The sequence below is a fragment of the Phyllostomus discolor genome, chromosome 4 (genome assembly GCF_004126475.2).
Source record: "Phyllostomus discolor isolate MPI-MPIP mPhyDis1 chromosome 4, mPhyDis1.pri.v3, whole genome shotgun sequence".
NCBI classification, from domain to species: Eukaryota; Metazoa; Chordata; class Mammalia; order Chiroptera; family Phyllostomidae; genus Phyllostomus; species Phyllostomus discolor.
This window is the reverse complement of record NC_040906.2, coordinates 137640575-137657287: the sequence shown is the minus strand read 5'-3', so window position 1 is coordinate 137657287 and position 16713 is coordinate 137640575. Positions and strand designations below refer to the sequence as shown.

The 16713-nt window shown below is 34.1% G+C and overlaps 1 protein-coding gene and 1 non-coding gene across 29 annotated transcripts in view; one reads left to right on the top strand and one right to left on the bottom strand.

Annotated features, from left to right (window-relative positions):
- RIMS1 (regulating synaptic membrane exocytosis 1) overlaps positions 1 to 16713 on the bottom strand; it is a 420732-nt gene that overhangs the window by 191150 nt on the left and 212869 nt on the right. For all 28 annotated transcript variants that reach the window (XM_036024349.1, XM_036024352.1, XM_036024323.1 and 25 more), the window contains one exon: positions 325 to 665. In XM_036024349.1, coding sequence (XP_035880242.1) covers positions 325 to 665 — 341 coding nt within the window. The remainder of the gene's footprint in view (positions 1 to 324; positions 666 to 16713) is intronic.
- LOC114495856 lies at positions 4221 to 4350 on the top strand. The gene has a single exon (XR_003684520.1). It is a non-coding gene; the product is annotated as a small nucleolar RNA SNORA30/SNORA37 family (small nucleolar RNA).

The window sequence follows — 16713 nt, the reverse complement described above, 5'->3', positions numbered from 1 at the left end:
ATTCTCTCAGGGCACTTTCAATTAAAGGACTAATTGTGTAAGTGCATATATGATCTAAAAATTTTGCCAAATTCAAGGTTGGAAGTTAGCAGCCCAACTGGGTGACATCAGTTCATAATAGGACAGAAAAGCTTCTCAGCAAAGGCCTCCAAAGGCACGACACATCCTGCAGATCAACAAAGCACCTCATGTTGTTACCTTCTGTGTGGGGCCTGAGAAGTACCACTTCCACACATTTTTCTTAGTAACCGTTAAATTCTTGAAAATGGGTTTGCCATCAATACAAGACCTTGCCTTTTGCTCACATGGTTAATGAACTATTACCTCTCTCTTGGAGGTTCACTTCTAGACCTGGATGCAGCCTGCTTCTGCTCCAGCCCCAGGGCTTGCTGTGAAGGCTCAGCCCCTTTGCTCCTGTCAGGCTGTGCACCCGGGGTAGCTGTGTCCTGGGAGGAGGCAGCTGCTGTGCTCAGGGGAGTCTGTGACCTTGATCGCTCTTGGAGCCGTGCTTTCTTTTCTCTGGGTACCTCAGAACCAGCACCTGTAGCTGTATCACTTAGGGTTCCATCCTGACTGGGCTGCTGAGGGCCACTTCCAAAGAACCAGGCCCCGGATTTGGTTAAGATTTCTTGCTGCTTTCGACACAAATTGCATACCCACATAACCTATTTGAAGAAGAGAGAACAACATAAATTTTCTATGCCATATGGAAATAAATTATTTTCATCAATATTTTAAGGAAAAATAGTTGTCATGTTCATATTTATCTTTGTAAATTTCTTGTAAAAAAATCCTTACACAAGTCACAGTCAAGTATATGAAGTCACAGTGCTTCTGGGTAACCAGGATAGAGTTTACTCTTGCTGTTCTAATCCTATGATTCTGAGTTTTCTTTTACTATATATCATCACATTTTGTATGACTGGACTTGAAGTTTTACATAAAATATGTTACTAAAGTGTTCTAAGAAAAGTAGTTGATTGATTTATAAAAATATTGTAAGGAGCTATAGAATTAATAATTATGTACATAAACTTAGGTGTGTCAAAGGATGTAGAAGATACCTATTTTTTCAAAAAATCATGGATTATTAAAGCCAATATTAAAATATATTTCTCTGGAACAATCAAACAATAAAAGATAAGTACAAAAAAGGTCAGGTTGTATATGTTCTCTAGTTTATTATTAATAAACTAACCTCAAGTGTATTTTATGCTTTCAAATATAACTTTCCATGCACATATGTACTAAATCCATAAATCTGGGTCTAGGTTTATTCATATGTGAAAACTGTGATATAGTTTCCACTAAGAGAGCTACTTTGGAATGGTCATTTAGAAATATATCCACTGATAACTTATAGGACGTATGACCATCTAAAATAAATCTATGTGTCTGCTCCCCTCTTGGTGACATTAAAAATAAATGTGATAATGAGAACAATGATCACACTAGGAGTCATAATAACAGCAGTAACACCCAGCAGACACAGAGCTAGACAGGTGCCTGCAGTCCTGTGAACCTCACTTCCAGTGTCCCCAGTACCTCTGCTTCTTTGTGGTCAGTTCTTTTTGCTGCCTCAGCTGATCTGATTTCCTTTGAATGCACTGTCATTTCCCTTTCTACTTCAGAAACAACCTCCCCTTGCCCAGGAAAAAGCTGATGACCAAACTCTGGGGCCTCATTTTCATAAATAGGAATTCAGTCAACAGTTCCTCAAAAATATCGCATAAGGGTGAATAAATCCTGGATACATTACATGGGAAATGATGAGTAAAAGAAAGCAGCTTTATTTATTTGGCAAACAGAAGAAAATGTATGACTGAAACATTCAGATGGATAAGAGGAAAATTATAACTGTGGCCATAAAATTTGATGAAAATAAAAACTTGATGAAGAAAAGTAATATATTTTTAACACAGAAAATATTGCAGATAAACTGTTAAGAACTATTGTTTTCTAAGCAAGGAAACTCAAATGAATTCAAAATGCAGGGTGGAGAGGAAGTAGGTTTACCATTGTTTGCATGGGAAATAATACAATAATAAATAATAATACAAGAATAAATTGTGCTTCATGTACTCACAAGTGAAAACCTACTTTTGCCCCACCCCATATGGGGGAAACTAAGGCTTAGAAATATTTGCAAAAATGTGTAGTATTGTTGAAACTTAATTCATTCCTACATTTCCTCTGATCATAGAATGAACTCGGTTCACAAAGGTAGTTAGGCATAACATCTATGTCTTCCAATTGATATCACAGATTTCTCATTTACTAAGATGTGAAATAATATGAACAAAATAAAGGATTTGTGTAATGTAGCTTCAATTTCCAAATAAGGCTATATTACACTTAAGGTATCATAGCCTGGTTATGTCATCAATAGTGTCCCTCAGAAGTCCTGATGGGTTGCACATTGACATATTAAAGATTACATCATAGGGGGCAGTGACCCAGCATCATGACTTCCATGCAGAGTGATATTGATTCTCCTCTGACTAGACCCTGGATGGGGACAGGTGATGTGTTTCCTCATTAGCTGCCTCTGTAGCTGATGTGAGAGTGATGAACAGGTCTGAAAACGTACCATGTATAGTAAGTCCTCACTTAACATCGTCGATAGGTTCTGCAGCTTTAAGTGAAACAACATGTAACAACCAAATTTCATAAGCTAATTGTTATTAAGAAGAGTTAAGTTCCTATGATACCTCAGCAATGTTCTAAAGAAATGACACTGAATAAATAACATTTGAGGACCTGCAGTAGTTATGGACATTGGTATGAAATATTGACTATTTCACATAGACCAAGGAGACATTAAATTTGTATTTGTTATACTAAGTATAAGAAAAATACTATTTGTGATCTAAGTTAAGTCCTTTCCTACAAAAATATTAAAGCATACTTAGTATAAATTTTAACCTTCCTTTAAAACCATACAGAAAAAACAACATTTACAATTAATACAAAAATTCAAAAATGGAGGTCGAAAGAGGCAGAAAGAAGCATAATAATGCCAATTAAAAAAAGAGCAAAGGAGACTGTTCACTTCTTTGAACATCTTTATATTTTCTAGAACATTCTTGTTTTCACTGTTTCACATTTTTAAGTGTTATAAAAATGAGCCAGTGAAAGATAACTGCCAGATGTGGGAAGTTCCAAATTTTGAATATGTGCAGAATTGCTACATGATCAGTAAAGGAAAATATAGTTATTATTAATTACATTTAAATTTAACCATTTAATATTATTTTAAATTTATTTAAAAAGTTACAGTTAGTGGGTAAGTAGAAACAGCTACTTTAATATTTTCAAACTATTATTATTTATTTACATCTGTGATGTTTTATCTAATTTTGTCTATTTTTAACACTTAGGAATATATTGTTTAATTACAAGTATTTCCTATATCTTATTTTCTGGTGCACCACAACATTTTTAGATTTATATTTCACCATTATAAATGTGGTCAACCTATTCTCTAATTTGAAAGCAAAATTAACTATAAAAAGCCAAACTATTTTTATTAAAATACTACCACCCAATCTCAATTATTAGTTATTTAAATTACTCTTGCCACAAAGTTTACAAAAAAATAAATTACTTACATGAGTTGTAAAGAAAATATAATAGAATACTTTTGTCATAGCTTTCAACATAGTTCATATCAAACATCACAGACATGTATAAAAATGAGCCAAATCATTATTTAAGAGGCAATACAGTTAGGTATGTTTAAAGATTCTCTTTCTGAATATAGTAGTAGGTATTATTATGTTTGCCTGGAACTATATAGATAACCCTTTCTTAAGTAATTTTTTAAAAAGAGAAGACAATTATTTCTACCAAGGGAAAAAAAATGCTACCCCCCCCCCCACACACACACCTTTTAGAGACAGTACTATGCAGGGTCAGGCTCTGGTTAAGTGGCCTGGGATGTGTTCCGTATTAATCTAAACTAAAGCAGGTCTGTGTAATAACTTAGCTTAATAATTTACAGATGCTAAGCAGCCAAATAAATACAAACTTTGAATAAAGTTTGAATATTTGAATAAATATTCAAAGGAAATATTGTGATGCAACACGGCTTCTGAAAGTCCATGCTATACATCAGAAATATGAAGAATACTTGAAAATTTTATTTTGACCTTTTGACTTAATATCATTTTAAATTCCATCTTCCCACTTAATGAATGCTTAAGAACTACAGTAAATTGTTAGCACTTTCACAAGTCCTTCCCCAGGCAGTGGGGCCAGGATTTAGTAGCTGGTACTGAAAGAAAAACTCTTGGGTGCATTCTTGCCCTGGGACTGTGCCAGTGGCAGCAGTCACTCAGTGGCACAGAGGGAAAAAAAAGAAAGAAATACAGTAAATTGTTTTATAAATTCCCCATAAATAGTTCAGCCCGAGAAATAGAAATTACAACACCCCCTACTGCACAGAGAGCGGGGTGGGAAGGGTGGAGAGAGAGAATAAATAAGAATTCTATGGATAAAATTGTAAGTTTGGAAGAAAAAAAACATTATGTAGAGGGAGAAATACTTTACACTTGCCTTGACACAAAATGTTTATAGAACCAGGAGCACAGAGCGGAAGAACCGTGCCTTGGACTTACTCTCAATGATATCTGTTACTGAGTTGAGTCATGACAAAGAGGTACAGTATCTTACATTAACAATGTCTTGCATATAACAATCCATTTGAGGTATTTAGTATTATTACATAAAGAATAAATATAAACATGAAGGGTTTTAAAAAACAAAGGATAACCTGTGTTTAAATTTTCATTCTATGTTTTAGATACAAATTTTAAAACTGACTTTTGTTTAAAACAGCACTTTACTCAAAAATTGTTATGCTACCTACCATTTTGTGCCACTTTAGGTATTTGAATTTTAAATTAAAATTGCTACAACTGTCACAAGAAGAAACATAAAATCTTAATGGCTTTAAACTAGTAAAGAAGTTAAATTAATCATTAACAGACAAAAGAAGTTGAATACATAATCAAAAGACAACTTACAATGAAAATTCTAGAGCCAGCTATATTCACTGAAAAATTATTTTCAACATATTTAAAGAGTAAATGATACAAACCTTACATGAACATTTTTTATTAAAAAAGAATAAAGAGAACTATTTCTACTTCTTAATTCATTTTATCAAGTCACCATTCTCCTAATACTAAACTCTTGATACAAGGAACCCTGTAAAAAATAACAAAATAAAACCCTTTACTTCTCTTACAAATAATTATACATCAATAAATTAGAAAACACAGTAGAAATGGATAAATTCTTAGAAACATACAACCTTCCAAGACTAGATCATGAAAAAATAGAAGATCTTAACTGACTGATTACTAGTAAGGAGATTGAATCAACAATCAAAAACTATCCAACAAACGAAAGTCCCAGGACCCAACAACTTCAGTGATAAATTATATCAAATATTCAAAGCAGATTTAATATGAATCCTCAAACTCTTCCAAAGAGTAGAAGAGGAAAAAAGACTTCCAAACTCAGGAAGCCAGCATTACTTGCATACCAACATCAGTCGAGACACCACAAGAAGATAAAATTACTGGCCAATATTCCTGATGAACATGGGTATAAAAATCTTCAACAAAATATTAACAAACTGAATTCAATAATACATTGCAAGGATCATACACCATGACCAGGTGGGGTTTATTCTAGGGATGCGATGATGATTCGACATCTGCAAATCAGAATATGCAATAGGAAAAGGGCAGCCTTTTGGACAGCCACATGCAGAAGAATAAAACTGGACCACTATCTTAAACAAAAATTAACTCAACATGGACTAATGACTTGAATGTAAGACCTGAAACCATAAAAGCCCTGGAAGAAAACAAAGACACTTAGTTCCTTGCCATCAGTGATGGTTTTCTTTAATCTGACACCAAAGTCAAAGGCAACCTACTGAATGGAAGACAATATTTGTGGATTGTATATCTGATAAGGGGTTAATATCTGAAGTACATAAAAACTCGTATAACTCACAAAAATAAACAATCTGATTTTAAAAATGGACAGAAGATCTCAATAGACATTTTTCCAAAGAAGACATACAAATGACAAACAGGTACACAAAATGATACTCAGCATCACTAATCATCGGGAAAATCCCTATCAAAACCACAATCAGTGGTCACCTCACACTTGTTAGAACAGCTGTTGTCAAAAAGAAGAAATAAGTGTAGGCAAGGATGTGAAAACAAAGGGAACACTTGTGCATTGTTAGTGGGAATGTAAATTGTTGCAGTGGCTCTGGAAAATAGTATGGAGGTTCCTCAAAAAATTAAAACCAAAATTACCATATGATTAAGAAAATTCATTTCTGGGTATTTATTTGAAGAAAAAACACTAACTAAATACGATGTATGCACTCCCTTGTTCACAGCAGCATTATTCACAACTAAGATACAGAAACACTCTAAATGTCTACTGATGGGTGAATGGATAAAGAAAATGTGGTGTGTGTATATATATATATGTATATGTATATATATATAACATTCATATGATATATAAGACATATCATATTTATATGATATATATGTATCAGCTGAACAAGGTACAATGTACAATTATATTTAATACTATAAAATGGGAAGTAGGCAATAGCCTGTGTTCATCAGGAAGGTTTCAAAGTAATGCCTTTATTTCCCTGCCCTCAGAATCATAAGCTAAGACCGCAGAAGCTGTGGAAATCTGTATACATTTCTACATTCCATTGTTGGCAACCTCTTGACTCTATCAAGCTTTCCTCTTCTCTGAAACTGGCCACTCTTCTCAAACACCAGAGCTGTGTGGTTGACATACTGTCAACCTAGTATTTTGCCTTGAATCCCTTTTTGATGCCAGATCCTATGAGGCAAGTAAAACTGATCATCTTTTCCACAAAACCATGAACTTAAACAGTATTCTGTTTTGACAAGCGTTATTAATTGAAAGGGAAATAGGACTAACTCCACAACCCAACTTTCTAAAATGTCTTCCCCCAAGAAATCATTGCCAACTGGACACGTAAAAATAAATTATATATCTTTCTCTCCTAGTTTTTAGATAAACATTATATTTAAAAGCAATTTATGACTGTACATGCTGGAAAGAAATTGGAACAGCTTTTATTTTTAAAAAAGGAAAACATAGAAACACCAATCACCATTGACACTGTATTGTGAATACATAATCATAGTCATCAAAGAACATGAAAAAAATAGCTTGCTTAATAAACTGTGCCATGGAGAAAGCTTTTAGCATAAATTATCCTATTTCTAATAAATTAACATTGTCCTAGTTTTCAGCATGTACTTCATTTCTGATCCCCTCCCTAACTTCATATGTATTATGGCTAGTGGCAATGTTTACCAAAAATGTCATCTATTTTCAAGGTTTTATAAAGTTTTTGTAAAGTGTTCTCCTGCTGTTTATTTCACACCTGCTAACATAATCCTTCCTTTCTGATGCTCTGTTTAGTTACCTTGGAAATGATATCATAACATAACAGAAACACCTGTCATTGCAAGATGATTCCTGCTTAATTTTAAGCTGGAGTTAACCTCATTTCTGTATACATAATGGAAAAATGTTACTTGACACAGGTTTCACACTGAGAAAAGCCTGCAACCACTCATAAAAAGCAATCTTTTTCTTATTATTGTATATTATTTAGAGATAAGTTCTGATGGATTTTGAAATAAATACGAATAGTAATCTACTTTTGTCAGGAAATGGAAAGATGTCATATTATGTATGAGAAAGGTACTGTCAAACTGGTAAAAAAACATACTGATTATTTTTATTGTTCCACTATTTTCTGTCAGAATGTCACTTTAAAATAACAAAATATTTCAGATTTTGTTTCAAGGAGTGACAAACGTGTTTCATTTAAGGTGGTACAGTGAGGGAAAAAACAGTTTTAGAGTTGGGCATACCTGGCTTATCCCTTTCTGTAATACAGTAAGTCAGTCAATTTACCTAGGCTTGAATTTCTTCCTATGTAAATTGAGGACAATAACACTTAACTTGCTACTTTTTTTGGCTGAAGAAGATAATTCATGTAAAGAACATGCTTGGTATTTAGAGGGAGGCTGAATTAATTTCCCCTCATCCACTCAGTTTACAAATTTTAAAACTGTGATTCTACTAAGAAAAAACTAAAAAATATTAAGATCCACTAAATAAGGCAAATGCAGAATTTCAGAATGGGTTTGAAAGCATGATATAAAATATTTTATCAAAAGAAAGAAAATAATAAATATTTTTATTACCAAAACGTTAGAACTTGAAAGAAGTGAAGTTTCTGGGTCACCTAATTCAATACTCACTGTCTCCCAGGAAAGGAAACTGCATCTAAATTACTTGTCCCCCGTGACACATTTGATTGACAACTTAAGGGAGGTTAGATCACTTTAAGCCAAGTCTACTGATTTACCTTTTTTTTTTAAAGATTTTATTTATTTATCTTCAGAGAGGGAAGGGAGGGAGAAAGAGAGAGACAGAGAAACATCAATGTGCGGTTGCTGGGGGCTGTAGCCTGCAACCCAGGCATGTACTTTGGTTCGCAGCCCACGCTCAATCCACTGAGCTACGCCAGCCAGGCTGATTTATCCTTTTTAAAAATGTTTTGTATTTATTGATTTTTATAGGGAGAAGAAGAAGGGAGGGAGAGAGGGAGAGGGGAGAAAGAGAGAGATTGAGATTTGTTGTTCCGCTTATTTATGTATCCATTGCTTGATTCCTACATGTGCCCGGATTGGGATTAAACTCACAACTTTATTCTTTTTACCACCAACCTCCTTTATGCCAACATGATTCTACTAAACATATTAAGTTCTGAAAAACACATATTTAAAATATAAAACCAATGAATCTTTTTCCAGTATCTTTAAATGCCTAGTTAAAATTTTAGAATGTCAGTACTCTTCCATGCCTTATTCAAATTGTGTGGTAAAGTTTAAGTAACTTTAGAAAATGTCAACAGTAATAAAAAATTAAGTAGGACCCTCCTCATTCCCCTTTGTTTGAATAAAATATTTACTCTTTTGAATACTAACCAAACTGGCCACCATTCAACACTATTATTATCTGGGAAAATAAAACTTTTTAAATCATATCTTTGCCTCAAAATACTGGATAGCCTCTAATTTGCTAAGTGTAACAATAATGGTTTCTAAGGCTTACTAGTCAATGACTTAAAAACTCATAGCTTGGCAGTATATTCAAACCTTTTTTAATAGTATATTTTTATTGTATATTCCCATTACCAGTTATCCCCCTTATGTACTCCCTACCTCCACCCATCTCTCTCCTCCCACCCCTCAATCACCACACTGTTGTCCATGTCCATGAGTTTTTTCTTTTTTGCTCCATCCCTCCACCCCCAACCCCTCCGAGCTGCCATCCTTTCTCCATGAGTCTGTCTCGGTTTTGCTTGTTAGTTCAGTTCGTTCATTAGATTCCACATATGAGTGAAATTATGTGGTATATCCCTTTCTCTGACTGGTTTATTTCACTTAGCATAATGTTCTCCAGATCCATCTATGCTGTTGGAAAAGGTACAATTCTCTTATTTTTTATGGCCAAAGAGTATTTCATTGTGAAAATATACCAACAGATTATAACTAGAAAGATTGAAGGAGTAATAAAAAAGTTCCCAACAAACAAAAGCCCTGGGCTGGATAGCTTCACAGGTTTATTTTACCAAACACTCCGAGAAGAACTAACACTTCTATTTCTCAAACTATACAAAAAAATTCAAGAGGAGAGATAACTCCCAAGCTCATTTTATGAGGCCAGCATTATCTCAATTCCAAAACCAGATAAAGACACTACAAAGAAAGAAAATCATAAGCCAATATCTCTGATGAACATATATGCTAAAATCCTCAACAACGTATTACCAAACAGAATACAGCAATGCATTAAAAGATCACATATCATGATCAAGTGGGATTTATTCTGGGGATGCAAAGTTGATACAATATCTGCAAATCAAAAAGTGTGATATACCACATAAACAAAATGAAGGATAAAAATCAAATGATTGTATCAATAGATGTGGAAAAAACATTTGATAAAATCCAACACTCATTTATGATAAAAACTCTCAGCAAAGTGGGAATAGATGGAACATACCTAAACACAATAAAGGCCACATATGACAAACCCACTGACAGCATCATACCCAGTGGGCTAAAACTATAAGTGTTCCCCTTACAGTCAGGAAAAAGACAGGGATGTCTGCTTTCACCTCTCTTATTCAGCATAGTACTGGATGACCTAACTACAACAATCAGTCAAGAAAAAGAAATAAAAGGCATCAAAATTGGAAAGGAAGAAGTAAAACTGTCATTATTTGCAGGTGACATGATACTGTACATAGAGAACCCCAAATATTCCACCAAGAAACTACTAGGCCCAGTAAATGAATTCAATAAAATAGTAGAATACAAAATTAATATGCAGAAATCAGTTGTATTTTTATATGTCAACAATGAGCTATCAGAAAGGGAAATTAAAACAGTCCCATTCACAATTGTTTCAAAAAGAATACACTTTTTTGAGCAGAAGGAACTAGGTAAGTCAATAGCACAGACAAGCCCTTTGGAGCTATTCTCCATTAACAGCATGTTGGTGGCTGCCAAGCACAGTTCACCTGCACTGTGTCATCGGTGCTGGGGATGGGTTAGCGTTTTATTTATATCATTCCTGGAAGAGACCTTTTATACCACATCACTTCTCAGTGACCCTCTATCCAAACTCCACAGCTGTGCTGTTCAGTGGTGAATATTAAAATTGTTACAATAGTTTGTTAAGCTCTCTAACAGTGAAAACATTAGTGAGAAATGACTTATTCAAGGACATTGTGCAGAATGGTCTATCAAAATACTGTTGGCAATACTGGAATTCACATCCATCCCAGAATATATGTAAAACCTTCTGCATATCAATTAGTAATTAGTGAATTATCAAGTTTTTCTGCCGTTCTGAAGAAGAGGGAACATCACCAGCCTAAGGAGTGATTCCTCCCCCTTTATTTCCTAATTACTTTTCTTACTCCCCAAATCCTTGGGAGGACTATTCGTTTTAACTGAAAAGTAGATCTTTTCATATATATTACAATAGGAAATAGTTATACTTTACATATTATATAAATGTTGATGTCTCTTAAGGACAGAGATGCAAATGTGAACTCAGCTTGTCATTTAATCTTTGATAACCTGGAGGCAGGAAATGCAACTCTAGGTGCCTTCACTCCTGGCCTGAACATCTCTGGGCTGTGAGAGGACTGATAGCACAGATACAAATAGCAGGGGTCTGCTTTCCTATGGGAGAAATGAGGGGGCATTTTTGAAATATTTTAGTGTTTATTCTATTACAGTTGTCCCAATTTTTCCCTTTTGCTCCCTCCACCCAGCCCGCCCTCCTTGCACACAGTCAATCCTCTTCTCCATTGTCCATGTCCATGGGTCATTCATACATGTTCTTTGACTAATGCCCTCCCCTTCCACCATACCCCCCCTCCCCCTCTCCTACAGCTCTCAGTCTGTTCCATGTTTCTCTGTCTCTGGTTCCATTTTTAGGGGTCTTTTTTCATACTCTCAAAAAAATAAAAACAACCACTGTAAGGAACTTAAAGCATTAAATATACCTATAATAATCACACCAGGCAGAAATATTAAACCATACTATATCATATATGTAATAGGGATATTTCCTCTCTCTAATGCTTTGTAACTTCCTCCAGGCATCTCATAAAGTATTCTTTAAAAATTCTGAATGTGCTGAAATACCTTAAACTGATTAGATATCTGGATATCTTCCCTCTTTCTCTGTTCATGTGTGTTATCCACATCATTTCTGATTTCATTCTGTTACTACTAGGCAGATAGGACTATATATAAACTAGAAGAATAGCATTTCTAGTTGGTAATTATAAATTACAAACAGTGATGTAAAGTGAAGAAAAAATTTAAGAATAATTTTTGAGCGTTAAAGTGATTCACTTTAATCAAAAGAAAAGTCCCAATAAAAGAAGTCATTACTGTTTATTGTAGATCAGTGATTGGAACCACTTACAAAACCAATATAGATCCATTTGGTCACAAATCAGATGTCCATAAGAATGAGGAATACTTTTCCTTAGTGTAGTATGAAGAAGTTATCCCTAGTTTGCCCGGGCCAAAGCTATAGTTATGCTACAAAGTTAAACACAAATTAATTAACATGTTTCCTTCATCACTAGTCTTGGAACACCTTCAGTCATTCTTCAAACTCACCTTCACTAAAAGAAAGATCTTCAATTTAGTTTATGGTTATATCTGTTTAGGTAATTTGAAGAATGTAACTAAAAACATGCTCTTGATTAATGTGGAAAGGTGAGAGATTGATTTGTATTGATCTGTGATTTTTTAAAAAATAACTAAATGAAACAATATACATATTATGGACATGCATACTTTTGGAGAAAAACAGTACAACTAATTTAAAATAAAGATAAAGATTAAAATTGCAATCTGAAATATTCTTTCAGAAAATGTCAGATAATTGTTATAATATAGTTCATTCATTTAACATTCAACAAATATTATTCAGTGTCTATTGAGCCAGGTATTAATCAGGAAACAAGTCCCCATTATCAATAAACTTATATCCTAGTGGGAAGAGGCAAAGAATAAGAAGATACACTGAGAATATATATTATGTTTGGTAGTGCTGTAAGAAACCTAACTTGGAAGAAAGGGCCAGGGAGGGGCAGGGGTGGGAGGTGGAGTGCTCTTTGAAAAGGAGTTTTCGGGGAGGGCACCTCTAATGAGGTGCCAATTGCCAATTGAACAGAGGTACGAGCTGTGGGCCAGACTGATATATGAAGGAAGAGCTTTCTAGGAATAGGAAACTGAAGTTCTAAGGCCTTGCTTGGTGTTTGTGAATAGCAAAAGGGCCAGCGTGTCAGGCTCTCCTCAAATGCATCCTTCCAACACAATAGATAGATAGATAGATAGATAGATAGATATACATATATGAGGTCTGTCCAGAAGGTATCCCACCATGAACTATAAAAAATAGAGACACTTATTAAAGAAGATACAAAATACAATAAACAATGTACATAGCACAATGATGCCTCAGTCCCCTTTGAAGTAGGCACCTTGGGACCTCACATAATTCTCCCAATCACCACCAGCTGCCCTGTCATATTTTCCTGAATTTCATCAACAGTCTTCTATTTCTCTTCCCTTTCAAAGGTAACTTTAGTTTGAAAAAAGCCAGAAGCCACAGGGTGCCAAATCTAAGCTGTAGGGGGACTGAGTTACCTGGATGATTTGATGTTTTTCCAAAATCTCTGTGCCAGATGTGATGCATGAGCAGATGCATTATTGTAATGAAGCTGCCAATCGCCAGTTGCCCACAGCTGTGGCCTTCTGAATCATTCAAATAGTTTCCATGGAGGAATGCTTGGGCTTAACACAAAATCTGATGTAGATTCATTACTCTACATGCCCAGTCATTTTTAATGCAATGGCCACACAGTACACATGCCCACCCAACAATGTGTACTGTTCCCACTGACTAGTACAGTGAAGTTGTCATTGTTCACACATGTGCATTCCAGTCCACTCTCCTTTGCCACCAGGTTATATCAATATGGTGCAAACCATTCTCATTATATCCAAAATGGCTGGACTTTTTCCAGACAGACCTTGTATATACATATATAAAGAGTGTGTGTTTACATACATATATACATACATACTCGTATATCTATATATGTATGTATGAGTTTTTGTTTTATTATAAAATACAACATTGCAATATCCCTAGGATTTAAAAATATGGCAATAGGATTGCTCATGGCAAAATTATTTTAAATTATTTAAATGTTGATAGATGCTAATGAATTGCTTTCCAACACAGGCTGTACTCAATTCCCACCAGCAAAGTGTGAGGATGGTCACTTTCAAAATCCCCAACAATACTAGGTGTCATCTGTCTTCTGAATTTTTGTCACTCTGACAGTGAAAAATGCTGTTTCATTCACATTATAGTTCATTTTCCCTAATAAACTTCTATGCCATTTATAATATGCCCTATGTGAAGTTCATGTTTATATATAACTTTTGTGGGTTATACTTCTTCTGTTTTAAAGAGTGCTTATTTGGTTGCTTTTGTTATGACTCCCATGATTTCATCCCAATCCTCTGATTTTAATCAATGTCAACAGCCAAATGTGTATCTTTTCTCAGCTTTGTCCTTCTTCATACAAACACATGCAAGCCTACTCTCAAATATATATAATTGTTTGATTTTCATTTATGTGAACAGTCCAGAAAAGGCAACTTACAGAGACAGAAAGTAGATTAGTGGTTGCTTGGAGACGGAGTTGAGAATGGGGATTAAGAGAAATAGACACAAGGAATCTCATTGGTAGGATGAAAGTGTTCTAAAACTGACCTATTTTGCCATGTATAATGCACTCCTATGTATAATGTGCACCCACATATTTGGCCCAAACTTTTAGGAAAAAATCTTTCATTTTAATGTTTTAATTCAATTTCATTTATTTATATTCAGAAACAAAACTGATTATCATATTTCAGGGTATCATTTTGCATATGAATGTCATTATTGTTTTTTAGAGTTACACTTTTAATGCATAAGTATAAATAAAAGAATTAAAACATTTATACAGATACAGAATTAGTACTACCCATGTATATTGTGCATCCTTATTATTCCCTCCAGAATGTGGGGAAAAAAGTGTGCAATATACATGGCAAAATACAGTATGTGATGGTTGCACCACTCTGTAAGGTTAGCAAGAATCACTGAAAAAAAATTACACTTTGAAAGAGATGGGTTTTACATGTATATTTAATCTCAAGTTATTTTCTAAACAGAAATATAAATATTACCAGAAACTTGTTTTTTAATAATAATATGTCATGGATAGCCCTGTAAGTTAGTAGATATAGTCTCAATGTAACTTTTATGTACTTTTTATACACACATGCACATATATACACAGACTCGCCTGATTTTGCATTACTGAGATCACATATACTTTAATTTTTGCACATGTTTTGAATCTTAATTTTAGTACAGAAGAACAAAACTTTGAAAGCAAAACATAATTGGTAAACCAAACATAAATTAAGAAAAAATTTTATAATGTATTTAACAGATAAAATATGAATATATTTAAAACATGGTGCTTACAAGACAAACCAACAGAAAAATGAGCAAAGGTTATTAATAAGGAATTCTCAGGAAATCAAATCCTGATAGCCCAAAATATATAAAATAATAAGTGTATAAGCATAAGGAAAGTGAAATACAAATAATTAAATTAACAATAAAATGCTAATTACATGCATTATGTTGACAGGAGAATATGTGGGGAATATGTGGGGAATCTGTGAATATGTGGTGAATATGTGGGGAAATATAGTACTAAATCTTTGAATTAAGATGATTTTGGAAATCAGTTTGGAAAACTATTTTTTGAAATTTTTTCCTAAGATATAAACCACTAGAAAGTAAGAATATATGTATATGAACATTCAATGTAGTGTTGTTCTTAGCATGAAAAAATTGAAACAGTAAGAATGTTAAATAAATTATGGTACATATATTGAGTTTTACATATATATTTTATATTTAACCACATAACTAAATTTCTTATTTTCATTTTCATGTGCCATCTCAGCCAAAGGAAACTTCTTTACATTTTTCCTACTTTTATACAAGTTATTTTATTTTCTTATCATATTATATTCACCAAAATATATCAATAAATTATACAATACTAATTATCCTAAGTTCTGGCGTTTAGTGAAATGGTGTTAGTGTTATATCTGTAAGAATAATAAGTACTGTTAGTTTTAGGTAACTACATCTATTCATATACATTTAGGAGGCTTTATTATACGCTTGGCTTTCTCAGGGTTTAATTAGAAGTGGCTGTCAAATTTAGCAAATGCTTTAATATGATTATATTATTTTTTCCTTTTACATTCCTATAGTGTGTGTTACCTGATCATTTGGTTCCACTAAATCTTGGGGTGATTATTTCAAAATGGGTATGAAGAAGTGTTAGGTAGGACAGGTAGTAAATTAAGGCAGGGAGGAGGGAGACATGTCTCACCCACTAAGTCAGCAGTCCTGAGCCCAGTCTGATAGGGTTGCTGGGAGTTCCAAAATCACAAGCAGGGATAGCACAGGAGGAGGGGAGTCCTTGAGACTCTGTGCTGGGAAAGAGAGCCTCTGAAGCAATTTCACTAACAAGACAAAGAACTTTTAGTAGCTTAAAAAGAAAGCTTCTGTAGCTGCACATTATTCCCAAGGTTTGGAAGGCGGAGAAGGAGGGGAAACTTAGAAGCTGACTAAGGTATACAGCCCCTGAGTTCCAAAAGTTGGTGTACTCAGATTAGCTGAGTGCTACTTATAGCCTTGGCTCAAGTGTATAGCCTTGGCACAAACTTACTAACAACTTTATTTCCTTTATACATAGGACATTAAGACTAGTTATGTAGGGCAGTCTGACTAGCAGGGTCAGAATTTCATAATGCCTATACTTTTGTAAATAAACTTACTATCTCATTTCCACTACAAGTGTTTGTCTCTTGCTTGAATTGGTCTCTTGTGAGCAAGGCAAGAACTGAGGAACAAGCTTGGGGT